The sequence below is a fragment of the Miniopterus schreibersii genome (genome assembly GCF_964146895.1).
Source record: "Miniopterus schreibersii genome assembly, chromosome: 1".
Taxonomy (NCBI): domain Eukaryota; kingdom Metazoa; phylum Chordata; class Mammalia; order Chiroptera; family Miniopteridae; genus Miniopterus; species Miniopterus schreibersii.
This window is the reverse complement of record NC_138101.1, coordinates 196400618-196428161: the sequence shown is the minus strand read 5'-3', so window position 1 is coordinate 196428161 and position 27544 is coordinate 196400618. Positions and strand designations below refer to the sequence as shown.

Here is a 27544-nt window from a genome sequence, read left to right as displayed (position 1 = left end):
ACCAATGCAACAATGTGAATGAACTTCGCAGACACAATAATGAATGAAAGATAAGGACTCTAACATAGAACTAGAATGTCAATTTCATAAGGGCAGGGGCTTTTATCCATTTTGTTCACACAATGATTCCATTTCCATATAATTCAAAAACACAATTTTGCTGTTGGAAGTTAGGCTAGTGATTTATTAGGCCAGAGAAACAGGCTGGGACCGGGGGGATTCTGAGAAACATATAATGTCCCATTTCTTGATGTGGTTGGTAGGTTGCAACTTTAAACAGCTTAAGGTCAGGGTAGACCTCCCTGAAAAAAGAGACCAACTAGGTAAAGGTTTGAAAGACTTCTAACTACATCCACACTGACTGCTTCTCACTACCTCCACTGCTACCTCCACTGCTTGGATTACTGCAGTAGCCTCCTAACCTGCTCCTGTTTGTACCCTGCCTTGCTCCCTGAGCAATCTATCTTCAAGAGAAGCTAGAGAGATGTCCCTTACAGACAGACAGTTCATGGCACTTTTCTACTCCAAACCTTACACTCTTCTCAAAGTAAAAACCAAAGCCCTTATGGTGGCTTAAAAGGAAGCACTCCTAAACACACCAGGCACTTGCTGTTCCTTCTGCCTAGATCTCCCCTCCCCAGACTTCCATAAAGCTCAATCCCCATCTCCTTCCTACAGCTGCTCAAATGGTACCTCCCCAGTGAGGCCATCCTGCCACCCCATTTCAAACCCTAACCCTCCTCCCCACTCTACTCCCTAATTCTATTCTGTGCTTTCTTTTTTTTCCCATAGTACTAACCACACAATACACTGTAAAATTCACTCATCTATTTACTGTGTATCTCTTCCAACTAAAGCACTAGCTTCATGCAGACAGGAATTTTTATGTTTTGTTCACTGGTGTATCCCTGGTGCCTAGAATGGTCCCTGGCACACAATAAAGCTTCAATTTAAAAAAACAGCCACATGAATAAATGAAATTTGGTTCCCTTCCTGAAAGCAATGAACAACTGAATGAAGCCCCTTCTGAAGAGGAAAGTGCTTTTTGATTAGAGCAGGTCCCAGTATAATGACCACACCTAACTCTTACATTAAGGAACATTCCACAGACATCGTGACTTTGTTTTCTCTCAGAGGACAAAAGTCCCTATGAATAGGTAAGAAGTCTTTTCCTACCTGGTTTGTTCTTCTCAGGAAAACATTTGTCCATCAACCCTGCAATATTTTCTCTGTATCTGTTAAAAATTAAAGAATGAGTCACTGTTTGAAGCTTGATGCCATAGAAAGTTATTAATATTTAATAGCAGTAAATAGCACATTAAGCAGCACTGTGCTACATCCTAAATATGCTTACAGACATTCTTCTAAAATAAATTGAACAAAAGACCAAGAAATCTTGTTTAACAAGTACTTTCTTATTTCTACATTAGTATCAGTTAAAGCTACAGATCCAGTAACGAAATTCTCACTGGAAAACATGTGCCTTACGGTGATTCCCCAAAATAACTGGTAAATCTCCTTTACCTAATTTTGGAATCTCTAACATAGTTAGGATCTTTCAAATTATCCTCCCAAGGAAGATGGCCACTGAGCCACTGGATCATGCAGTAACCAAGTATTTCCAAGTCACCACGTCTTGATGGGGCTGTGAACACAAAAGAAGCAGGTTAAGCACACTGAAGTAGTGTTTAAGGTGCAATTTCAAGTATATATAAAGCAGTAAGGTAAAACAGTCAACTCTACAGCCTTGCTTCTCATCATAAAATTTTGACTGCATTTAATAAAAGTACTGAATATTGGATAGTATAAAAGAAATAATTTACCTCCGACCAATAATTTACTTTAAAACCCAAATTGGCAAACTCCAGAGTTTCAAACTGAGACTATTAATCTAGGAAATAAAATATAAAATAATGACACATTTAATATTGCCCTTGGAAAACCTGAAAGTATTAAAAAGGCTATGAGCTATTAAGAGGCCCAGAGAACTGGGGATTTTAGCTCCCCCACAGTGTTGGGCACAGAAAAAAGAAATGACTGCTGAAGAAACAGACCAGCTTAACAGGTGACAAAATACAAGTTTACCTGTTATAAAGTTGTAGCTGCATGAGAAACTTAAGATTTTTAGGGGGGAAACCAACCAACATTCTGATTAGGTTAAATGCAACCAAAAAGAAATCCTCACTGCAGCTGACTGAACCCCCTTCACTGCTAAAACCTTGGCGTCTCAGAAGCTGGGGGGACACAGGAGAGACCAAGGTACCTGTTATACAACTATGGGAGCCTGGCCTCCCCCTTTCCCCATCCCACCTTGCCTCTTCAATCTTCTCTACTTTGTTATTTATGCAGAACTAAGTACTGTGTAGGAATTTGGAAGAAAGGTTAGCTGTGTATTTATTTCTTGTTCAGCTGCCGCCAACGTACCCACGCCATTGTGCGCGTCAATGCTGGTGAATTCAATGGTGCCATCGTGACATCTTTTGGGGTCTTCCTTGTATTCTTTATGAATTCCTTCTGGGCAGTACCGATAAGCAAGGCCATAATCCACCAGGTACACCTATAAATTTCCAAGCACCAAGAAAAATTAAAGCCAGAATGGCTGCACATAGACTCCTTCAAAGGCCAGAAACTAAAAACTGCCACTTAATGGTGATTTCACTACAAAACCATACGACAGCACCCCAGACAAGTTAGGTCCTATATACAAACAACAGCAAAGACTTAATTCTGAAAGATTCTTCATTTAAAGGAAAATATTAGATAACCATGTAGCTACAGTCCAGATAGTATCACCTGGTCTCTTCAACTTGAGCATGGGTTATAAACCTCATACTTCTCCTAACAGTCTGAAAAAACTGAGCACTAAGTAAACCATCAGTACTTGTTGCGATACAACTGCCACACTCGAGTATAATCCCGCTAACTTAGGTGGCATATGATACATTAGTTGTCTTCATTCCTCTGCTCTTCACTTGTAAAATAATCAAGTATCAACTCACTTCATAGAAGTATTCCAGAATATAAAAATGATTTAAAGAACTTTCAGATGAGGCTCTTACCTACATTTAAATATTATATATTAAAGTCAAGTCTTCAAAATTAAAACTAAATTTTAATGTTATATACACACATATCTGTGGGCATGCACATGTGGGCCTGATTAGCATACAAATCTAATAAGCCTGGGGTTCTTCTATGCCTTAGTCTCATATTACATTCCTAATACTGGGAACTGCCTCACAAATGTATGCAGCTGGTCACAAGAGGGAACTGAAATAAAACTATGGGGATGGATCTAGCACATACATCTAATACCAGAAAAATAACCCCATCCAAAGCACATGCCCAAAGAATAACAGAGCTGCAAGAGTACGTCCACAGAAACAAAGCAGCATTTTCAGTCGACTGCAATAAACTGAAACAGGCTGTACTATTACTTATTATATTGCATAAGTCCAGTCTACTTCAATTAATGGAATCCTTATTGTTCAGGTTCTTAGCTGTGTTTTGTTTTTAATCTAAAACAAGATGGCTGGACACTCTGCGACAGCCTTTGAGATTGCTCCATCAGCATGCTTTAGTACAGCCACTTTCTCCTGTATATGCACACGGATCTCTACGGCCACCATAACAAAGACGGGGGAGAAGCAAATATACGAGTGACAGAAAAGAAAGAGGAGCTACAGAAAAAAAAGGAAAAACTGAGCAAGAAGAAGTTAAAGACAGGTCTGAGGAAAGAGAAATGAATGAGGAATACTGACATAAACATTTAAAATGCTTTGACAACCTTTTCTCATACAAGATCAGGTAAGAAGTGAGAACATAGAGAATGGAGTAAGTACAGTGGCCCAACAATGAAATGTCAACTAAACCTTACTAACCAAAATCATAGAAACAACTATGAGAAAAATGTATAGATCCCTTGACTCCAACTAAACTAACTCAAATAAAGGTAAAATAACATTAGCTTTCCTCCTTTCCCTAAAAAGTAAAAACTACAAAGGGAATGTAATGAACTAAAAAAAAAGCAAATTTAAATTTCAAACACTAAGGGCATACAAATTTAAGACAGCTAAGATATTTCTATAAACCAACTGATTTGAATAATCAACATGTTAAAGACCAAATTTTCCAAGTAACAGAACACTTACATTTGATGGATTTCTTGAACAAAGGAAATGAAAAAATGACAAAGCAGACAGGCAAACATAATTCATTGGTGCACTATATAATTTTAAGCTTCCACCCCCAAATAGCTATTTGAAATTCATTTTGTATCACAAGCACTTCTTCTGAATATTATTTAGGGCAAAATAGCCAACTTGATAAAGTGCCAACAAATGGCATCAAAAATGTAGAATGTTAACTAGAGAAAAGTGTCAAGAAAAAATATTATTATTACCATATCTACTTCAGAAAGTAAAACTTCTGCATGAGTTCGAAAGTTCAAAGCAACCATATCTGCTTTCAAACAACAGGTTTTAAATAGTAGAAATTAAAGTTATAAAACTACCTGGTCAGGATTCTTGCAGCTCAGAAGAAGATTTGAGGCCTTGATATCTCCATGCACATACTCGTGCTCGTGAATATATTCCAGGATATCAAGCTAAAAGCATCACATAGAATAAATTAGTGCAGTACCCAACACCAACCAGCAGAGGACTGAGCTTCAACATAATAGTTTTACTGGGTTAAAAACAAGAAACATGTAGCTCACATACAATTCTTAAACTTAGCTGCAAGACAGTTTTCCGAGAAAACCTTTTGGCATTTGCTTCATATATTTTCTGAAGGTCACTCCCGAAGCGATCCATTATCATAAATCTGTAACTGAAGACAAACAAGAAAAGTCAAAAAACAAAATACAACTCTGGAAAACTGACTTTGCAATGAGTACTCTCCTGTCAAAGTAGATTTTCAAGGCAATTTTTAGGAAGAAAGAAGAAAGGTAAGACAAACATTTGCAACAGTTTCTTCTAACTAGAATTCTCAAGAGCTAGAGAGCTTTCCTGTCCTTTTACCCTGAGGCCTCCTCTTGGTCTCATCTAGTTAGAAGAGACCACAAGCAATGTAAGGTAACACCCACAGAAAGATCCAACAAATTCATTCAGAGTAAAGACAAAACAATCTGAGGAAGAATGATATCTGTGGTTTTTTTCTCGAAGTTAATGTATGCTTCTGGATATTAGCTTCCTTCCTGTCACTGCTTTTCTCTATTTTTAAGGCACATTTTAGCAATATTACTACCATTCTGTTTAAATCAAAACTGTCAAGTGATGCTGTAACAATAGCTAATTCAATAAAATTGCTAAAATGGTGCAGAAGGACTGCATATTAAATACTTAACAGACAAGATTTGGGAAAGAAGAAATACTCTGAAGAAATGTGAAGATACTTGGTTTTGCCACAAACCAACTATGTCACCTTACTCAAGTCACATTACTTCTTTGGATCCCAAATTCCACAGGGCCTCATGCTTTCAGAGGTCTTTCCTGGAATTCAAACTCTAAGACTCAATAACCATGTTCTATTTTCTGTGTGCACTGAAAAGTATCAATAGGTTGCAGTAACACAGATCATTTTTTGCTCTGAGGATCACTTTTGTCTCTATTAAGTTTTCCAGATCTGACTTGTTTAAAATACTCAATAAATCACTAAAAACCAAGACCAAGATACTAAAAATATATCAAGATATCTTCCGACGGGGGAAAGGTGAACAACCGTCATAATAACCGCAGCTAGCATTTACTGAGGCTTTGGCATGAGCACAGACCATGCTAAGCACTTCAGATGCACTGGAGCACCCGCCTCACTCGCATCACCGGTACGAGGTGGATGCTCCTGTGAGCCCCACTGTACAGCAGAAGAAAACTGAGGAAAACAATCTGTCCTCCAGCAAGTGGCGGAGCCATGCTTTTTACCACTACACTAAATATAGGGAAATAAGCATCAGCAGGACACAAACATCCCACTTACATGCTATAGGCTTCTAAAGTAAAAATACAGTATGATACGTTCAATCAGGAAGGGAGAGCTAACATTAAAGACAGCAAGCCAAAAAATAAATTCCAATTTCTACCTATTTTTGTACTAGAAGAGAATCAGAGATCTTGTGTGAACATCTTTAATAAATAACTAATGTCTACGGAGGTAAAGTGATTTGCCTGAAGTCATACAATTAGCCAGTGGCAATGTATTCACTCATTTAAGAGTTTCCAGTACCGCGACCTCTAAGGTAATAAAGAGGAAACAACAGTTTTGACTGCCTGGTTTCCCTTGTACAGCAGGTTTTCAAAGACTGAGGGATTACCAAGGACACGCGTAAATGTTTGTTTTTTACAAATAAGTGATGTATAAAATTATTATAAAATATATATGGGTAACAAAAACATAACCTCTGTTAACAGTCTGAAAAGGGGATGAACCACAATTGCTTACCCGGAAACTTGGATAAACAACACAAATAATGGGAAAATACAAATCAGTATAAATAACTTAATGATAGCAGATAACAACTTTTTATGATCCTGATACTGTTCTAAGCACTATACACACACACACACACACGTATATGTGTGTGTATATATACGTATATATGTGTGTGCATGTGTATATATTAATTCAAATCAGTTACAGGGAAAAGTAAGGATTTCTGGCACACACAAAAAGGACTTATATATCTTTACCAAAGATAAAGAACCAAAATGGTTGTTTTTAAAAGCGTCAACCTAAAAAGTAAATCAATATCTTAGGGGTCATTAATGCTCCATTTTAGAAGACACTTCCAGCAACTTCATGTCACAGAAGGAACAGGCTGGGAGGTAAGTAACCACTGGTAAATGCTGCGTTAAGAAGTAAACCCGAGTGTGTGGTTCCAGGGCCCTGCACTCCACAGCATCCTCTACTCCATACAGGGGTAGTTCTCCCCTGCAGCCTCCCTCAGTTACCTTAGTGTCAACCTTCAACCCCCACCACCTCCCCAGACCCTGATCACTTCACAGGAGCCACACGCACACAAGCCCTATCTAAATGGTTCTCTGCTCTATCACACAATAAGTAATAAGACTGTATAAGGTGCTATTACGGTATGGGTAACTGTAAGAAAAAGCACCATTCCCTTGCCCAGCTGGCTTGGCTCAATGGTTGAGCATCACCCTATGATCCAGGAGATTGCAGTTTGATCTCTGGCAGAGGGCGTGCAGGAGGCAGCCGATCAATGACTCTCCCATCACTGATGTTTCTCTCTCTCTATCCCTCTCCCTTCCTCTCTCCGAAATCAATAAAAATGTATTTTAAAAAAAGAAAGAAAGAAAAAGCACCATTCCCAAACCAAAAGAAGGAAGTAAGGAAGTAAGGAAGAGAGAGAGGCATGGAGGGAAGGAAATGATGATGATGATTGCAACTAACATTCCCTGAGCACATACTATGTGTCAGAAAAATACCCTTTACTAATTACATGTTCCAGTTTCATCTTCACAATAACTCCATAAAGAAACAGTAACTAACCCAGAACCACACTTGATGGAGTCAAATGTAATCTAGTTCAGTGATGTTTAGGTTTTACTGTGATATACTTTATTGTTGTTTAAAAACAGTAGTTTATACTAAAATTCTGGGAGGGGAATAATTTTTTATTCTAAAATGCTCTAGCCTCAGCCACACTCCCCTTCCAATTATCTCTACAAAATGTAGTCTTTAACAGTGCACTGTTTCTTAGGAATACAATGCTGTACACTAGGAGTGCAATCAGATGTATCTGCTTTCTAGCGAATTACCTCTAAGGGTTTTGCTGCCCGCGTCCCCTCACAGGCTCCAATTCACCATGCACACTACATGAAACAAGTCTCAAGTGCCCTTTCACCACCTTGTCACTGGCCCTTGTTCAAGAGCTTCTTTCTCACTGTCTACTACACACAAAAGACAAACTGCTCTTCCCTCTGGGCTCACTATCTCTGCTCAGTCTCCTCCTCCAAGCTTTCCTCCATCTCGTTCACCTGCACACTCTCTCCTTGGTTGAAGAAGGATGGCTACCAGCCACACAGCAGCTGGAAGCCTATCCTGACCCCTGCTTGGGGTTACTCTCCCACTTGAGAGGCTATCCCTCCTCTTCACTGATTTTCTAACCAGTAGTTCTTAACATTTAAGGGATAAAAGAGCCCTCTAGAGTAAAAGCCAACATATATTTTACATATAATCTAGGAGCTTTACATTCAACCCCCTTTATTAAGTGCACAGCTGTTACTTTATCCCACAGATGAAAAAACTGAAGAAAGGAGTAACTTACCCAGTCACTTTAAAGAGCCAAAAACAGATTTAAAACCAGGTAGTCTGGCTCTTAACTTACTTAGTCAATCCTTGATCTACACTATTTCTCCAGAAAATTTCATAAAAATACAGAATCTTGTTCCAGCAAAACCATACATAACAAAGTGTTACCTCTATCATCTTGGGGAACCCCACATTCCCTCAGAGACACACGGATTCCAGAATCAGCACTTCCGAGGAAACGACACTGGCTCTCCCCCGACCACTGCCTCTCCACTCCACCCTTTCCACCAGAGCCCCAGTCTGGCTCAGGCTTCTGTCCCTTCCACACGGCCAAACGCTTCACCACACGAGTCAGTGTGACTGCCTTGGTCACGCCAGTGACTGGTTTAAGGAGGACACTGATGAAACTCTGACCAAGAAAACATGACAGGAAGTCTGCCACAAGACTCCCAAGGGTTTCCATGCTAGGAACGTGAAACTCGCAAGAAGCAACACCATTTTCGGCTGTGGGGTACTCTCCGTATATAAAGCCTGGAGATGCAGTAGCCACTGAGACCACACGACAGGGAGCACAGCCAGGGTGAGGACAGAAGGGCAAGGAAGACCTGCGCCCTTGATAATTACGTGAGGGAGCTCAGTCAGGTTCCTTTATTTGCAATGAAAGCGTTCAAACTCCTTCCAAACTACATCTATTCAAATTTCAGCTTCCAGCCTTACTCCATGAAGTGCTGTTCAAATATTTAAAAAGTATTGTTTATGCATCAAATTGTTGGAGGTTTTCTACAACTCAACTATGCCAGCAATATTCTCTCCATTCTCTGAACTCCTAACACCCATAAGAGTCAGAATCACAGAATTTACCATTTAACTGTTCTAATTGTTTCATACATGTTTCATGTTAGCATTTTTCTCACCAGCCAGACTAAAACCTCATAAAAACCAAGACACTACAGCGGGCAGATTATATATCTAACAAAATGCCAAATTAAAAGGATTCCCTTTTACATAAAGGACATGGAGTTTTTTGTTTGCTTGTTTATTTTTAAAGACAAAAAAATGCAAGGCGCATCTGGGTTTGTTTCTACCTGTCACCTGGGTTCCAGGCAGCTGGTACCACTCTGTACAACTCTCCAGACAATGGCGCCCCCTTCTAACAGTGCATCCCAATCCGCTGCTGTGGAAAGCAGGGGGCAGCCATAACATCTTGCTGGCCTGTCGCACACTCCACACAGCCCAGAGAAGGTGGAGCATACTGTAGGTGCTCAGAGTGTGATTCTTCACTAACCCAACTATACAGTGAATGCTCAAAAATAGAAGAGAAAAACAAAACATGTATATTTTTACCTTTTTCCATTTTTATCATGTAGACCAGACCCCCAGTATTTAGGAACACCCAGGTACTTCAGTTTATGGGTATGAATCCATTTCCGAACTAAAAATTAAAACAGATGCTTGTGATTTCAATTCTGACAGACATAAGTCTTTTAAATCATTAAGAGCAAAATGTACTTATACACCTAAGATTTCACTTTTATTTATTCATAAACAAGGAAGTAAACAGTACTTTATGGCCCATACATAAGAAGTAATTCAAAACATTTTTATTAACCTACAATATTTTGTTATCCTGCCCTAAACATTGTCTTTACAATGAAAAATCTGCAAAACACATTCTTAAAAAAGTCAAACCACAGTACTGTAGTTGCAATTAATATCCCTAATTATGTAAATGTTTACCTGCTTCCATAGAAAGACTTCTTTTTCACCCCAACCTAAAGGTTTTATACCTCATTCTAAAAGTCCTCAACCAGGAAATAAAGCTCTAAGAGAAATGGAAGGCTTTCTTGAGTTCGCCAAGCCTATACCATCCTACTAGGAGACTCCTTGGGTTCTTGGGTGGAGAGTGGAGGGAAGGGGAGGGGAGGGCCCAGAGGAGCTAGAAGACACCCTGCTCTTTACCTTGATAGTCTGCTCTATTTCATCAATTATGACACCCCAACCCTCACCCCTGGTTATGTTCTCCAGAGTTCAAAAAACTACCCAAAAAGATTTCGAGATCCTGGAGTCATACTCATGGATTAGAGTTATTTTTCAATTTTTAACATTTCCTAAATTATATATCATTACTAACTTTAGTCTATATGTCAATATAGGTAAAATCTTATAACAAACTCATTAAGAAATCAGAATTCTTTCATACAAATCTCACTTAAATAGAACATATTTATAAAGTAAAAAATAAAGAATCATAATATGAGATGCAATGCTCTAGTCTTTCCTTAAAACAAAAACAAAGCGAGCTGTGGTCACATTAAAAGTATAAACAGAGGTACTGTATTTCTTACTTTGCTCTGGTTTGGCAGCTCGCTGGTAGAACTTTAATTCAGTAAAAAGAGGTCCATTGTCACTGGGTTCCTTAAAACACAGGAATGAGTTAGTACTAGCAGTCGTCAAAATTATTGAGTTATTTTCAGCGAACCTTCAAAAAAGACTAACAAATCAATTTTTCTTATCAATGTAGTTTTGATACTTAAGTTTTTAACTATCTTTAAGTCAAACTCTTTAGAAATATTTCAGGCATTCTCAGAATAGTCCCTAAGTATTATATTTCTCTCCAGTTCCAATTCTGTAAGTGATAAATTATACAAAATTAGATATACAGCTCAGTCTTTGCAAGAGTTCAAGAAAAATCTTTACACTTTTTATCTTTATTAAGCTTTTTTTTTTAAAAAAGATGAGCAACCATGTTAACTGTTTCACCAAGAGGCTACAAGATATTTCTGAGATTTAATAAAATGTCAATACTTAACCAATAAGTGGCAAAATCCCATTCCTTTTGTGTTTCTCCTGACAATTATATATAGTTTATCAAGACAGGCAGAAGCCAACCTTACCATGAAGAAGAATATTCTGGAACTGCAGTGATCAAGCACCGGCCTCTCCTTTCTGACACTAATTCCCATGTGTCAAACTAAGGGGCCCTACAATTTACTTCCCATGAGATAATTTAAAATCAAGAGGAGCCCTGGCTAGGTGGCTCAGTTGGCTGGAGCATCGTCCTGTGCAGAAGGCTGCAGGTTCGATTCCTGGTCAGTGCACACACCTAGACTGTGGTTCAATCCTTGGTTGGGGCATATACAGGAAGCAACCAATTGATGTTTCTCTCACATTGATGTTCCACCCCTCCCCCTTCCTCTCTCTCTAAAATCAATAAAAACACATCCTCAAGTGAGGATTTAAAGAAAATTGAAAGAATAAATAAATATAATAAAAAGGAAAATGGAGCTCAGTAACAACTGTTTCCCACCAGTTTTACTGGACTACATTCATTTCACATTTTAAGAGACATTAACAGTTAAAATTATCTGTAAAGCGGCATACACTCAAAAAATGGTATTTGAGAAGCAAGAAATAGTAGCAGCCTGTTGGGAGTTTTATCTTGTCAAATAAATATAGAAGGGTGGGTCAGATCTTATAATTTTTGGACTTTTTAAATAGAAAATACTGTCTGATTAAAATTGGTTAGTATTTATGTAATGTTTGCTATTCTGTGTTGGTAGTATCCTCTTTATTGAGAATCTGAGAAAACTTTTGAAAAGCAGTGAAAACTTCCAATGACGAAACTAACATTTCTAAGCTAATTCCAGAATTGCTTTTCTTTTAGGAAGTATGGGGAAAAGTTATTTTGGACAGAATATCTGTGTAGCTCCAGTTCAAGGGTCAGTAGAGCAGCAGAAGTGATAAACGAGGCCCATTACCTTTCCTGAGAGAATATTTGTGAAAATACATAGTTTTCAGCTATGCATTTTGCAAATACTTAAAATATGTCCTTTTTTCCTCATTCAAGGTACCCTGTCTTAGACGTTAATTTTTCTCCTTAAGGTTTAAATAAAGCCACTCTATACACACAGTTCTAATACCTCAGATTTCTTATAACTGAGAAAAAATAGGAATGCAAGTTAAAGTACTTAGGAAAACTACTGAGCAGAATCAGGCAGGACCTAGCTGAGACTGAGCATTCAAAAGCAAAGAGGCAACATGCATGACACCTGGATCAGAACCAGAAAGTAAGCTTGCCTTGTGTGGTACAGATAAGTATACTTAAGCCTAGCCTCGGAAGAGTGGTATACAAGGGCTTGGCATATCATCACCTCCTAAGAAGCTGAATCTAACCAGTATATTAGGGTGTGAACGACAAATCTCTAATTTTCAGACTCAGTACCTCAAGTGTCACCGGAACGTGTGGCTCATTTCCCAGAAGCAATGGTAGCTGGACAGATGCGTGTGCATGTTTAGAGCTCATGGCTGAGAACAGGCCTTCAGCAGGAGCAAGAGACTCAGTGTTGAAACGAAGAAAGAAATGGAAATTCAAGAGGAGGAATTTTGGTAAAACCACTCTCCAAAGGCTAACTTTTAGATCAGCTCATTAATATAATTCAAGTTTGAAAGGAGTTTTCTAAGACAAATCCCAGCTTATTACACATCAGTATAAAATTCTGATTTATTCAATTTCAATCTATGTCATATCAACTTTAATTTCAGGCTGTCCTTCAGGCAATAATTTATTAAACTTATAATAATGAGAATCAACCTATATAAATCGAGCTATTATAATGAAAGCTTCACTCCCATGAAGGCTCTCTGAGCTCATTTCAGACTTTTCTAATCCAGTAAGATTCCATTATAACAAAATAAAGGAGCTACTTCCTTAGCACTGTACTCTAGCCAAAGCTAGCTATTTCTGTTGAAGAAACTACCTTCACTCTTAACTAAATTTTATTAACATATTTCAAATCTAAAATACTTTGCCAACTCTATAATAGCCAAGATTTAGGGAAAAAATCAGGACTGACATTTTAACTAGAATATCACTAAACGTTTCTTTAAGACTTTTAAGTGTCAAAATGAAGATGACAACAGAAAAAAAATTAAAATGTGATATATTTCAATGGCACCATCTAAAAGCAACTGGCTGCCATTTAAAAATGAAGCTGCATAAAGCTTCTCCTTCCTACCAAAAAATTATGATATATGAAATGAAAATTCAGGTCACTACTCATAACATCAGTGAGGGAACTTAAACATCAGTCTGCAAACTTATTTCTACAGAACTTCTAAATACAGGTTTATATCAGTTCATACTGGAAAGTGACCATGACATAAGGAACTGTTAGGACCCAACATCCAAAAGCCTGACCTTCATCTCCAGCTCTCTATGAGCTCACTGACAAAGGGGGAGTATAACTCAAAGAACTAATTATTATAAAATCTGTTAACAAGAAATCACAAAAGAGAACTTTTCTCCTTGATTATCCAACTTATTATCAATTTACCATTTCTCTCAGCACATTTACTTTCCTAAAATAAAAAGCAGAGTCTCTCAGTTATCTTGAGACAGAGACACAAGTTTACCATCTCTGGTGACCCAGCACTAGGACTCCAAGGCTGCTCCCATACAACAATAGGGATTAAGACCCTAAACAAAACCAGGCACACTCATTTAGTAGAAGAGAGGATATATTTAGCATTTACCTAAACATGTATCTTGAACATGTGTGTCTTAACTTCACTTCAAAGTCAACTGTAAAAAAGTTGTGGGTTAACTATTTGGAGCTCTTTCATACAGCAGATATGCATGTTAGCAGCAACCAAATTTTGGACAAGTCTCCCACAGGTTGGTGGAAGCCCTACCAGAAGCTCTACCAGAACAGGGTGCTTACATGCCCCTACTGAACAGAAGGATCACCTCCCGGCCTGAGTGGCTCAGTCAGTTGCGCATAATCCTGTGAACCGAAAGGTTGCCAGGTCGATTCCAGGTCAGGGTACATGCCTGGGTTGCGGGTTCGATCTCTGTTTGGGGCAAGTATAGAAGGCAACAGATGGATGTTTGTCTCTCCCTTCCTCTCTCTAAGCATGCTGAGTGAGGATTAAAAAAATAAAGACCCCCAAACAAAGATAAACATGAAGGTGCACACACAGTTCCACCAGACATAATTAAGGTGCTCTGTGCACCTTGATGCAAAAAAGCATCCTCTGGGAGCTTGACTCACCAGGCCATGCATCCAGAGATTCTGCTTACACAGTACAAGAGGAGCTGAGAACCACAGTTTAACATGCTATCACATTATTAAGTCTAAGGTCACATTAAAAAGCAATTTGCCTTTGATTATTTCTTAACATTTGCTGAGATTTTTTTTTCTCTAAAAATAAAATACGTGCTCATTTTATAAAATCTGGAAATATTTTGATATATTTTCTTCACATACATAGCTATTCTATAAAACTTCCTCTATACTATAATTTTGTATCTTGCCTCTTATTTAGTATTAATTATAAAATTTCCCCAAAGAGAAGTATTTATTCCTTGAAAACATGATTTTTAATAGCCCTTAATATTTTATATGGTAAATGTTGGTAAGTAGTTCAGATTTTAATACTGAAAAGATCTACTACTCATTTTATATGTTTATATTTGATGAAACATTTCAACATAATATTATAAAGTTCTGAAAATAAACGAATTACAGAATAGTGGTGGACAGAGTTGTGGCGTAACATTACCAACAAGTGAAGGCAAACTATAAGCAAGCCTATTCTAAAGGCATAAGCAAGAAATGGAAGTAGGTGGCATGAAGAAGTTAAAAGGTGGTAGGAATTATGGCTAAAAAGTTTTCAAAAGAATAAACTAGGCATTTAAGGGCAGCTTAAAGAAAACAAAGTTTAAAACCAGGTCCTTACCATGAAATAACTTAAAATCTAGTTAGGGAGATAAAATAAAACACATAAAAAACTAAAAACAATTAGTGCCATGAGAAGGATATTGGTGTGCGAAATTGGAAATAAATGGAAATAGAATGAGTGCTATGGGAGTTTAAAGGAGTTCAGAAAAGACAGGTACCAGGGAACAAACAGTTACAAAACTCTCCCTTAGAGAGGAAAGAGAAAGTCAGTAATGTTATTTTGTTTATGGCATTCTTCCAGGATCACAAACAAACTACCACACCGAAAATGTTACTGAAATATAAACTGCAAAAGAGAAATCAGCTGAATATTTATCACTGTCCTAATTACAAAGAGTAATATAGGTGAAAGTAAACAGAACTAAATTAGGAGACAGGAGAGGCAGAGCCCTAAACCAGGTTTAATAACAAATAGCTTTAAAGTTAGAAATATAAGATAATACGCTACCTTAAGCAGTTAAAAAATACTTGTTACTGCACATTTTTCATAACTCTAGGTAAAAGAGATAGTAAAAGTGAAGTGACACTGACTCACAACTAAAATACTTAGAATCACCCATAATAAAGAAGAGTATCATACTTCTAAAATTAAGTACAGTTTAAAGAAGCCTGGGTTACACAGCAGACAGACAGGGTTCCATGCCAGGTCCCCCAGAAGCTATAGCACCGGCACACCTCCCTTCAGAGGCCCGGAGATGACTGGGCAGGTCACAGCCAACTGCAGAGCAGTCAGAATTAACCATGTTTTTTTAACTTGCTCTCTTCTTACAATGGAAACTGTTTAAAGATCCTAAGAAGAAACTAATCTTACCCATAGATTTCAGTATTTTAATTAGTTGTATCAGAGACAAATGCAGCTAATATTCTGCAATTCTATTCAAATGACCCAATTTAACAGTTAAGAATTTTCATTCCAGCCCGGCCAGGCGTGGCTCAGTGGTTAAAGCGTCGACCTAGGATCCAGGCGATCAGGGTTCGATTCCTGGTCAGGGCACATGCCCGGGGTTTCGGGCTGCAGCCGATCAATGACTCTCTCATCATTGATGTTTCTATCTCTCTCTCTCCCTCTCCCTTCCTCTCTCTGAAATCAATAAAGATATATTTAAAAAAATTTTAAAAAAGAATTTTCATTCCTGACACAGAAGCAAACCAAGTATTTCAAAAGGAGTAAGATCCTACAAGTGAGGAAGAAGAGTCCAAAATGACAAGGCCCGAAGGAACGTGAACAAGGGCACCAGCGACTCCCTCTAAAGTCATCCACTTCGCCTCCACTTACGGACATGACGAAGCAACTGGAAAATACAGGAAACTATTTTCATACATAAGATAAAACAGGCAGTACAGACAGTGACCTGTAACACCCAGAAAACAAAGTGAGCCCACGACAGCCCCAGCTTTCTCCACAGAGGAGCCAGGAGTGAAAAGGTAGATTGAAGACACAGCGGGGGGGAGACCAAGTACATTGGTACATTGTTCCAACAGCCCTAGCACCAAAGCCATGCAAGGAGATGAGAAATTTTTTTAATTTAGAAGTATCAGAAAAAAACTAAAGACCAGATCCCTCATGAACAAAGATGAAAAAATCTTTCATAAACTATTAGCAAGTCAATTCCAGTGTTATTAAAAAGCACAATGCACCATAACTAAGCAGAGTGTATGCTAAGAATACAAAGTTAGTTAAACACTCAAATATTAATCAATGTAATTGCCACATTAACAGAATAAAGAAAAAAAATCCTATGACACATCTCAACAGATGCAGAAAAAGCATTAAGAAATAAATAACCAAACTACAGACTGGGAGAAAATATTTACAACACATATATCTGAAAAAGGACTTGTATCCAAAACACCTCTCTTACTACTAAATTTTAAAAAGCAAAACAACCTTGTTACTTAAAAAAAAAGTGGGAATGGAGGAGTGTCAAAAGACTGAGGCGGCACTCTGCAAAGGAAAATGTATGAATCGCTAATATGCACAATGAAAAAGTGCTCGAAATCAGTCATAAAAAAAAGTGTGCAAACTGAAACTGTGAGACACTACTACACTTCCAATACCATGGCTAAATAACAAACCAACCAACCCAAAGACTGTGTTAAAAGAGGACATGGGGCACCCAGAACTCACATATATGACTGTGGATGTACCAAGTGATACAACCACTCTGGAAATCTGGTACATTTTTATAAATTTAAATATACCAGCAATTCTAGGTATTTACCTAAAACAAATAAAAACCTACATCCATAAAAACACTTGTACAGAATGTTTATAGAAGCTTTATTCATAACAGACAAACACTGGAAACAATCCAAATGCCTATCAACAGGAAACGGAAAGCAAACTATGTCTATACGATACAACACTACTGAACAGTAAGACTGAACAATCAACTGAAACACCAGTGGCACAGATGAGCCTGTAAAACAGTGCTGAGCATGAGAAGTCAGAGACAAAACAGTACACACTGCACACGACGATTTATACCATGTTCTAGAACAGGAACAACTTAAACCACAGTGGAAAAAACAGACAAGTGGTTATTTTAAAGATGCAGGAAATAGGGGTTCGACCAGAAAAGGCCACAAGAAATCTTTTTGGGGTGATGGAAATAGTCTACATTTTAACAGGGGTGGGAATTACAAGGTATATGTACTTGCAGTATTCAAATAGTTTAATATCTACATACTTCCTTATAAAAAAAACTGTGCCTGAATTTAAAAATGTTCAAAACAATCATTAAAAAAACAATTCAGGTCCAAAAAAGTTAATTCATAAGGAATCATATATATTCCTTTTGCAGAGAGTGTAAAATAAAACAAACCAAAACGGGGGGTGGAATTCTAATTCCAGAATTCTGTAGCCCTTAGCAAAAAAAAAAAAAAAAAAAGGAGGAGGGACATATGTGGTAATTTGTTCAAATAACAGATACCGTTACCTCCTCTATGTAACTAAAACATGTACTATATAAGTCCGAAAGAACTTTGAGAGAATGAAATTACAAATGTTGGTAAGCCAAAAAATGCATAATATATTGACAAAAATGCATAATATATTGATAACAAAAAAATAGCAGTTAAAACTGACCCGGCTGTTCAAGTACGCTTATGTCAGATGTACTCCTGCCGACCTTTACTCATTACAAACTAATTTCAACATTCTTATAGCCAAAAGAAGGTTCAAAGTGATCACAATTAAATAAATAATTTAATTTACTAAAGTAGAAGGGGAAGGGAAGAAAACTGGAAATACACTGAAATAAGTGACCAAGTAGTTCAGAAGCAAGTGCAAGATAAAATACAGCAAAATTTCATTATGGTAGTATAGTCTTTCAGGATATAAATTTAAAAGGCATCTCATCTACTGTAAATATAGCTAAAATAAAAAGAATGAGCTGAATATTTTTATTCCACATTTGCATACCTCTATGCTTTATTTTTCCCCAAATACTACTGCCACTCGAATTCAAAAGACAGGAGAGGGGCTTTTTGAACTCAAATTATTTAAAACTATAAAGCTACTTTTGTGCCTCATTAAATAGTTATTAAACATTATTAAAAATGTAATACTTTACGGTTTAATTAATTCTAGTTATCGAGGAGGGTTTTTACAAAATAAACAAACTATTATACTAAATCGACAAAAAAGAAAAAGTATTTTCTTACCACTTTCACAACATAGGGTGCATCGCTGCCCACCGATTTTGAAGAATTCTTATCAGCTGTTTGAAAAAAGTGACGTGTAATATCAGAACAAGAAGTAGCATCATTATAAATAGCCTATTACTAACCCTTTATTAACATTTAGGTCTGTATTATCTATAACCTGATAGAATAAATTTCAGTTCCCAAACATGTGTTTCAGTATATGTATCACAAACTTTAAGACAATTTTTTTTATGTTTTAACATGTCTGAAACTGAAATGCATCTTACAATGGCTGGTATCTTCAATATGATCATCAATTAAGTATGAAAAATTCTAAGTTAAACCTTTAATTCAAAAGTATGCATGGTCTTTGATATGCTAACGTATGTTGTGATTTCCCAAGACAATAACTGATGCAATTTCTTAAATTTAATAAACTAAGGAATCCTTTCAAGTAGGAGTAAGAAAAGAGGGAGCTAAAGTTTCAAAAAAATTCACTGGTTTGGGGGGAATAAACTCATCTAGATTCAGGATGTTCGCACTAGAACTCTGAATTGTTATCCAGAATAATTTTAACGTGGCTGTCATTTTATTTCATGCAAATAAAGCACAGTTGCCCTAGAACACTGAGTTAGAAATATAAGGTTGCCCGTATTCATTAAACAAACATTTTTGCCAAGTACCTAGTATATGCAAGTTTCTAAGAAACTGATTTAGCAGTGAACAAGAAAAAATAATCCCTACTCTTATGAAGCTAATATTTCAGTGGTAGGACAGAGGCAACAATTAAAATATACACCATGGCCCTGGCTGGTGTGGTTCAGTGGTTAGAGCATCAGCCTAAGCACGGAAGGGTTGCAGGTTCCATCCCCAGCCCTGGTTGGGGGAAGGGAAGGAGGCAGCCAATCGATGTGTGTCTCTCACATCAGTGTTTCTCTTTCTCTCTCACTCTTCTTCCCTCTCTCCCTTCCACTCTCCTTAAAAATCAATGGAAAAAATATCCTCGGGTGGGGATTAACAAAAACTATACATATAAACTACATTTGAAGGTGATAACTGCTACAGAGGAAAAATTCAGCAGGAAAGGAAGGCAGGTAGTACTGGAAGATAGTAATAGAAACCTCACCCACAGGGTGTCATTGGAGAGCGGTGGTCTGAACGCAGTGAAGGAATGAGCCATATAAAAGTCTGGACGAAGATGATTCCAGGACAACCAGCACCCATGGCCTGAGGTGGGAGCCTCTGGCATGTCTGAGGAAAGCAAAGAGGCCAAAGTAGCTGGAGAAGAATAAGTGAGTGGAAAGCAACAGAGGACAGACCAGGAAAGCAGGAGGGGACAAACACAATGAGCTTGATAGGTGACAAAGCTGTCGCTCTGTGAATGAGATGGAGCCACTGGAAATTTTTGAAAAGAAGACTGGCAAGATCAGACTCAATTCTTCAGGATGCTTTGTGGAAAACAGAGCGTAGAGGGCAAGGCGGGGAGATCAGTACTCACAGTGAGAGATGGCGGTGGCCTGAACCAGAATGGCAGCAGACAAGGTGGTAAGAAGTGGCCAGATTGTGAACATATTTTCAAAAAAGAGCCAAAGAATTTGTTGATGAATTGGATATGGAGGTTAAGCGGAAGAAAGGAGGTAAAGATGACTCCAGGTTTTTGGCCTGAGCAACTGGAAAGAAAAAGATGCTACTTCCTAAGATGGAGAAAACTGCAAGAGGAGCTGGTGCTGTGGGTGTCTCAAGTTTGAGATGCTTGTTAAACAACAAAGTTCAGATGTTAAATAGGCAGTGGATATACAAGGTGGGATAAAAGTAGGTTTATGTTGTTTGTATGGAAAATAATATAATAATTAATAAATAATAGTACAAGAATTCTGTGTTTCACATACCCACAACTGTAAACCTCCTTTTGCTCCACCCTGTATAATCTTGAGTTTCAGAAGAATGGTATAAGTTAAAAAAAAATGAGAGTCATCAAGCTAGGAATGCTATTCACTGAAAGCCCATGGAACTGTAAGAGATCCCCTAGGAAATGCGTGTAGACAGAAAAGAAACAATCCTAGCACTGAGCCCTAAGGCTTTCTCACATTAGAAGTTGAGATGAGGAGGGACAGGCAAAGGACACCAGGAAACTACCGACCAGCTGGGAAGCAGCTACAATACTTCAGTCTAAAGGAGAAATACCAAGTCATAAAACTGGCTAATGAGCAGAAGGATCAGCCAGGGAAAGTCACTTAAATATTGAATTAGTAATAAAGCACAGTCGATTTTTTTTAAGCAAGCATTGAGTGTACAAAATATTAAAACATGGATAGTATACTAATAATACGGTACAATTCAAACGAAGTAAGGGGGAAAGAAGCTCAATAATTTATTCAAACAATATGTACTGCAAAATATGCCAGGCACTAGGAACACCGTAAGAAAACTGTCCCATTTTCAAGAAACACGTTTATTCTGGAAGGAGGAAAAGTCATTTCCATGCAGCAGGAAATGTACTATGAAAGGATTACCACAGGGAAACCATAACAGGTAATGCCTGCCCTAAACTCAGATCTGGAAAATCGAAGCAAAAGCAGCATCACATACAAAGATCAAGCTGATCACATTGCAGCTGAAGCATAGATTTTGAGGATAAAAGGGATGAATATAAAGTTTTATCAGAACCAGACTGTATGAAGGCCCCTGTATGCCATTCTCAAAACTTGGGTACTTTATCCTAAGGGCACCAGGAAGACATTAAAGATGTTTAAATGGAAGGTCATAAGATCTGATTAGCAGTCTAGGTCACTGACGCCACAGTGTGAACAATGGAATGCAAGGGGACAAGGCTGAGCAGAGGAGATTCACTGCTATAGTGAGAATCCAGGCAAGACACGAAAATGACCTGCACTAGCAAGGTAGTGGCAGCAAAGGCAGAGAGAAATGAATGGATCTGAGGAGTCACTCCAACAGGACTAGATGAGGTGCTAGGGACTGGAGTGAAGGAACACCTGAGAAAGCCTTCCCCATGTCTGGCTTGGGAATGTCATTCATTCAAATGATCTTCTCCTGACCTCAAGAGGATCAGGAGATGGAAGAGGTTGATAGTTTTAGACATGCCTGTGGGACATCACATAGGGATCCCTTGTAGGCCACCAGCTATGGGCCTGCGCTGAGGAGGTCAAGTCCTAGGCTATAAATAAAAGCTGTTGAGAAGAGGACTGGCAAGATCAGACTCTGATTTGGAAACCAACAGTAAAGAGAAAATCAGAGAAGCCATGAGACTGGATAAGATCACTCAGAGAATATGCAGAATAAAGTGAGCCAAAGGAAAGTGGAGAGCACCGAGGTACCTATGAGGAAGACTAAACACACCCCAAGAGGTAGAGAAAGCCAGGTGAAGGTATGTTGTCATAAAGACGACGGGAGCAATTTTTAAGCGTGAAAGATAAACAATATCAAATGCTGCAGAAAATACCCAAAGAAAACTCAAAAGCAATCTGTTTAATTCATGAGCAGAAACTGCTGATGACCTTCGATATGGCAGCTGTAGAGAGAGAATCTGTAGGCAGTATTAAAGCAAACCCCTTCTCCAGATTGATCAACCCAGGTTTACAGCAGTGGAGTTTTATCACAGAAATCTTTCAACCATTAAATATTAAAAATACTTACTATCAGATGGCACTTTCTGATAAAGTACAAAGAGGAATAAAACAGCCAGCACACATGCAAAGCAAATTCCAATGTGCCAAAGGTTACAAAAGCAAAGTAGCTAGCACAAAATGAAGAGCCTGCTTGTTTAAAGACCAGTTCCGTTCCTACCATGGGCTGTCCTAACCCACACATTCTGCAGAGAGACAGCTAATTAATCGGTCAAATAACATATACCTGGCTCATAAAGCTACTAACCTTTCATGGTTTATGAGGAATTTCACCTTCAGTCAGAGATAACCTAGTTCACTGGAATGGGTTTGGCTCTGAACAAAACTAAAGAATCAACACCTATTTCCCACTGACCCAAAGGAATCATGTTTATGAAATATAGTAAAGCAGTGGTTTTCAAACTATATTTCACGAACACACCTCTAGAGACCGGCTAAACAACTTCAGCCCATTGGTCCTGGAGGAGGTACAGCAGGAGCAGCTGCTCTTTTACCTATGTCAGGGGGTCTCAAACTTCAGCATGCAGGGGTCCTCTACAGTTTCTGATTGGCAGGTCTGGGTGGACCCTGAGAATTTGCACTTCAAACAGGTTCCCACATGATGGTAATCTACACTACAATATTAGTATTCTGAGAAAGATATTGCTTCAAAGAGAAAAGGGGTTCCACTACTAAAAACAAAAATTTATAAACCTCCAGGCAGAAATTAAATAATTAATGATGACTAACTGAATCGAGATTAGAGGTGGAGTAAGAATACAGAAAAGTTAGAGAGAAATATCAAAAGCAAATATGAAATGTGTTGTATCACTGTAATATTCTTGGTGAAGCAGACAGCTTTAGAAGTAATCAGGTAAAATGTTTTTTTTAAATCAACAATTTAGTTAACCTACAGAATCTCAGGGTTCCACAATAGATCCCCAAAATTTCAAGGTAAATATGCTAAAAAATAGTACATTAAATCAGGCCTAATATGAGTTTCTAGATCATTCTCCTAATTCCACAACGACCACTATTAGGGTTGTATAGGAAGGGGGAAAAATCTACAACTATTAAGATCTGAAAATTGCCAAATTAAACCAAAATAGAGGAATTAAGTTCTCACTGGGTGGAGGTGGGGGGGAAAATGTACATCAATTTCTTTGCATCTCAAAAGAACATATATATATTCCATATAATCTAAATTTTCTAAAAATTTAGATTTTTCTTAAAAATCTAAAGCCATAGTGCTCGCTGACAATATTACAGATACTCTCTTTTTCAACTGTGACTAAATCAACCATCCTCTTTTCCACTCCTATGTCAGAGATGCATTTTTGCCTACTCATATAACATTAAATTGACTGTAGATTATTAGAAGAAAGCACATAAATCTTTGGCTTGACAATTCATTAGAAGTAGTCATACACTTACCAAGGTATATACAACCAAAGCCACCTTGGCCAATGGGTAATCCTAGTTTCCATTCCTTTTTTGCCAAGTCGGTGATTACCTCACCAGCTGCAAATTGTTCTGCAAGATGTCTCTTTGCAGGGCCCTGTCTTCCAGCTTGAGCTGCTTTAACACGAGGCATTTTCACTAAAATGTAAAACAAAGCAGCACTCAGAATTATAATCCTAGAAGTGTTCAAAACATTTTCCACTACGGAAAGCTTCTGTGCAATACAGGCACTATTCAAAATCCTACTAACTCTAAAACTTAAAGAACACCTGTTCTAATTTATAACCCTATTGGATTCTCTCTTAATTTTGGAGAGAAAACAATAAATAAAATGATTTATGCAATTACTTTCAAGAAAATATTTAATCTAAAGTTCCAGTGATCTAATATCACCTACGACTAAAAATGCTATTTAACAACAACAAAAATGCTCTATGAAGTTGAGGGAGAAAGGTGCACCCAATTAGTATGCACACTTTAGCATAATGCAATGAGTTTATAAAGGTCAATAACGATGTGATAAGAAAACAGCACAGAGATTGAAAACACTAGACAATTAACACGAGGGGAAAGGGAATTTTTCTGAACTTAAAAAAAAAGTGAAGACCATAATGAAAGGTCACACCACATACTTAACAAAAATCAACCCAGGGTAACCAACACTAAGGCACAGCTTAATAAAATCACTGAACTTAATAGTAAAAGAAAATATTCTCTGAGCACCCAGGCCAAAAAAATGATATTTTATATGAAAAGTAAAATCAGATTGTCATCATTGACAGCAACACTTTATGCCAGAAAAGTAACGTATTTAAGACTTGAGGATAGAAACATAAACCAAAGATTTCATACTCAGTTAAATTTCAAGTATGAAGACATCACAGTGTTATCAACATGGAAAAAGGGAGTAAGAATCTATCTACTAGAAAACAAGCCTCGGATATCCAAAATGACTAACATAAGAACTGATAGGGAGCAGTAAATAGATATTTACTTGTAGAACCTGAAGCTCAACAAAGGCAATAAAGGAAAAGAATACATAATGGCTATATGTTCAGATATAGTACAACTGTGAAAATCAGAGAACATATGCAAAAAAGTAATTATCCAGTACTCATACTGTGGTGATAGCTGGTTTTGTTAACTAGGGCTACTGTACGCACAAATGTGGAATAATGCAAGTGAGTGATTATGTGGTATTTTAATTCTGTCTTCCCCTTGTATCCTTAAAAATCAGGATTCAAATATGGAAGGAAGCAAATATAGATGAAAGAAGGTTAAAAAATGGTGTACACCTGGAAATATATTTAATTCAGAAGGTATCTTATCTTTTACAAAAACCACACGAATACACACACACACACACACACACACACCCCGCTACCTACCTTTATATTTCATAACCCCATTCACATAAAAGCTTGGAAACAATAACCAACCCAGTAGTGATGAGCATCCCTGGTACACGAATTGTATTCTTGAAATACCAATTCTTATGAAAAGAAATCAGGTTGAAGAAATGACTGATTCCATGTCCGAAGCTGCAAATGCACAAGATAAACTTGAACACCTGTAGCTTCTAGATATCAAGGAAGCTATCAAAAACTACTAGAGTGATGTCAAATATGTCTAAGGATTCAGCGTGAAAGATGTTCCCACTGACCAAAAATGAGCAACTGTGTCTACAAAGATAACCACCACAACTGATTAATACATATAAAATGGGTAAATCCAAGAGTTTACAACAGTAAGAAATCCTGAGTGGTCACCTGTAGAAGGTAAACGGAAAACCGCTCAATTTTGAAAAGTGATAAGCGAAGGGCAAGAATTTATCCTCTCTTCTGAGATAAACTGCACCACTGGGTAACCCACAGAAGATGAAGAGAAAGTTCTTCTTACATAAAAATCTCAGCTAAATAAATGACTAAGAATGGTTTAGATTAACACCGTTTCTCCCTCCTAATGAATTAATGAATCTAGATACCTAACCTCGATAGCTACAAACATCAAAATATAAGAGATATCCAGGCATTATGTGCCTCCTGATATAATAAGAACACACCACTACGCATGAAACAATCTAGCCAAAAAATAAAAAATAGAGTCTGAATCTGATCAAGCCTACCAATTCACAGGCTCTGAAAAGAACAGAACAACATGATAAACTGTAACACAGAAAAGCATCTGCACAACCCTAACTGTGGAAATCCTACAGTACACAGATCCTTAATTTCTTCAATGAAGGAAAAAAAGAAGAGATGGGGAAACAACAAACAAAAACTAGATTTAAAAAGACTGAAAAACAACATGTAAAACAAAGCTAAATCAGGCAAATCTAAGCTTCAGTGTTTAGGGATGCACATTTGAGTGACAATACTGTAAAGAAAAGGAAATGGCTTTCATAAAAAATAGAAGTTACACTGGAAAAGCATGAGAAAGTTGTGATGAGAATGAGGCACTTGGCTGGCAAAGTTCTATTTCTTGATGTAGTGGTGGTTATAAAAGTACCTCATAATTCATTAAGTCTTATTTGCTTGATAAGGTTTTCTGTATTGGTAAATAGCTTATGGTTACAGACATTTAAAAAATTACTGTTCCTATAATTAACAATCACCAAGGGATCAAAACCAGAAATCTTTTCATATTCCATAAGCTTGTCCAATCACAAAACAAAAAAAAGAAAGAAAATACCCCCAAGTAAAAGCTATACTTCACTTCCTGTGAACAACAGGCAGCATTTTTTTAATTTAGAGGCACTTCTTATACGTTATAGTAAAGAAATTAGCTCTTTGTACTGCAAAGTTTTCCCAACTTATTTGTCTTTTGATATTGTTTATTTTGGATTTTACATCATCCTTAGACCTCACCCAAATTACTTTATTCAAGTATCTCCCATGTTTTCCTTTAGTTGTTTTATGGTTTCATATTTTGATGGTAAAATTCTGATCTGTCTACACTGACAATGGTGTAAGATATAGGGTAGGAATACACCTTTTTCCACATTATCCAGTTCCCCTCCTCAGAAGAACCACAGTCTTCAAGGAACTTATAGCACACCAACCCAAGTAAACTAAATACAAAGTTCATATGAAGTTGTTCAACGTAGGTCCTAGATCATCAGCTTCTCTGCAAACAAAAAAGACAAAAAGAAGAAAAGGAAAAATAGATTCATTAGTATTTGAAACTAACTTTCTGCTTAGGTGAAAACCTCCCTCACACTTTGGTCCATTCCACATGAATGTGAAGAAGTCATTCAGGTTTTTCCCAGGCACAGCCAAGCTGAGCAGAGGCAGCCACATACTGTGGGGCCACTTGTAGCTGCAGACAAATGGCCAGGAGGCCAGGAACCTGTAAACCGAGTGGCAGCTTTGGACAGCATCAGAATAGGAACCAACAAGTTTCGCTTTTTTCCTTTCTTCTTACTCTTCTTTTTTGCTTTGTTTTGTTTTGTTTTTCTTCTCTTTTTTCCTTAATCTTTCCTATTTCTCTTTCCTTTTCTATTTCCTTTCTTTTTTATTTTGTTATACTTTTATTCTCATTTTCTTTTTCTAATCTTTTTTTGCCCTTTCCTTTCATATTTTTTCTTCTTTTATTCTTTTTTCTTTTGTCTTTTATTATTCTTCTCTTTTCTCATTTTTCTTTCCTTACTCTTTTTGGTGGTGGTGGTGGTGGTGGTGGTGGTGGTGGTGGTGGTGGTGATGGTGATGGGGTTTTTTTCAGGGGGGCTTGTTTTGCTTTGTTTTGTCTATTTTGTTCTGTCAGCACTTGCATGATGTGGTCAGAGTTGAACCTCACAGTCAGCCA

General features: G+C 37.5%; 1 protein-coding gene across 3 annotated transcripts in view; it reads right to left on the bottom strand.

Annotated features, from left to right (window-relative positions):
- The window catches only part of VRK1 (VRK serine/threonine kinase 1), a 69618-nt gene that overhangs the window by 19819 nt on the left and 22255 nt on the right, over nucleotides 1-27544 (bottom strand). For all 3 annotated transcript variants that reach the window (XM_081143263.1, XM_081143265.1, XM_081143264.1), the window contains exons 2-10: nucleotides 23714-23878; nucleotides 18675-18730; nucleotides 10614-10683; nucleotides 9613-9700; nucleotides 4722-4830; nucleotides 4514-4606; nucleotides 2425-2557; nucleotides 1525-1645; nucleotides 1177-1235 (exon numbers count right to left, since the gene is read on the bottom strand). In XM_081143263.1, coding sequence (XP_080999389.1) covers nucleotides 1177-1235; nucleotides 1525-1645; nucleotides 2425-2557; nucleotides 4514-4606; nucleotides 4722-4830; nucleotides 9613-9700; nucleotides 10614-10683; nucleotides 18675-18730; nucleotides 23714-23873 — 889 coding nt within the window. In that variant the 5' untranslated portion in view covers nucleotides 23874-23878. The remainder of the gene's footprint in view (nucleotides 1-1176; nucleotides 1236-1524; nucleotides 1646-2424; nucleotides 2558-4513; nucleotides 4607-4721; nucleotides 4831-9612; nucleotides 9701-10613; nucleotides 10684-18674; nucleotides 18731-23713; nucleotides 23879-27544) is intronic.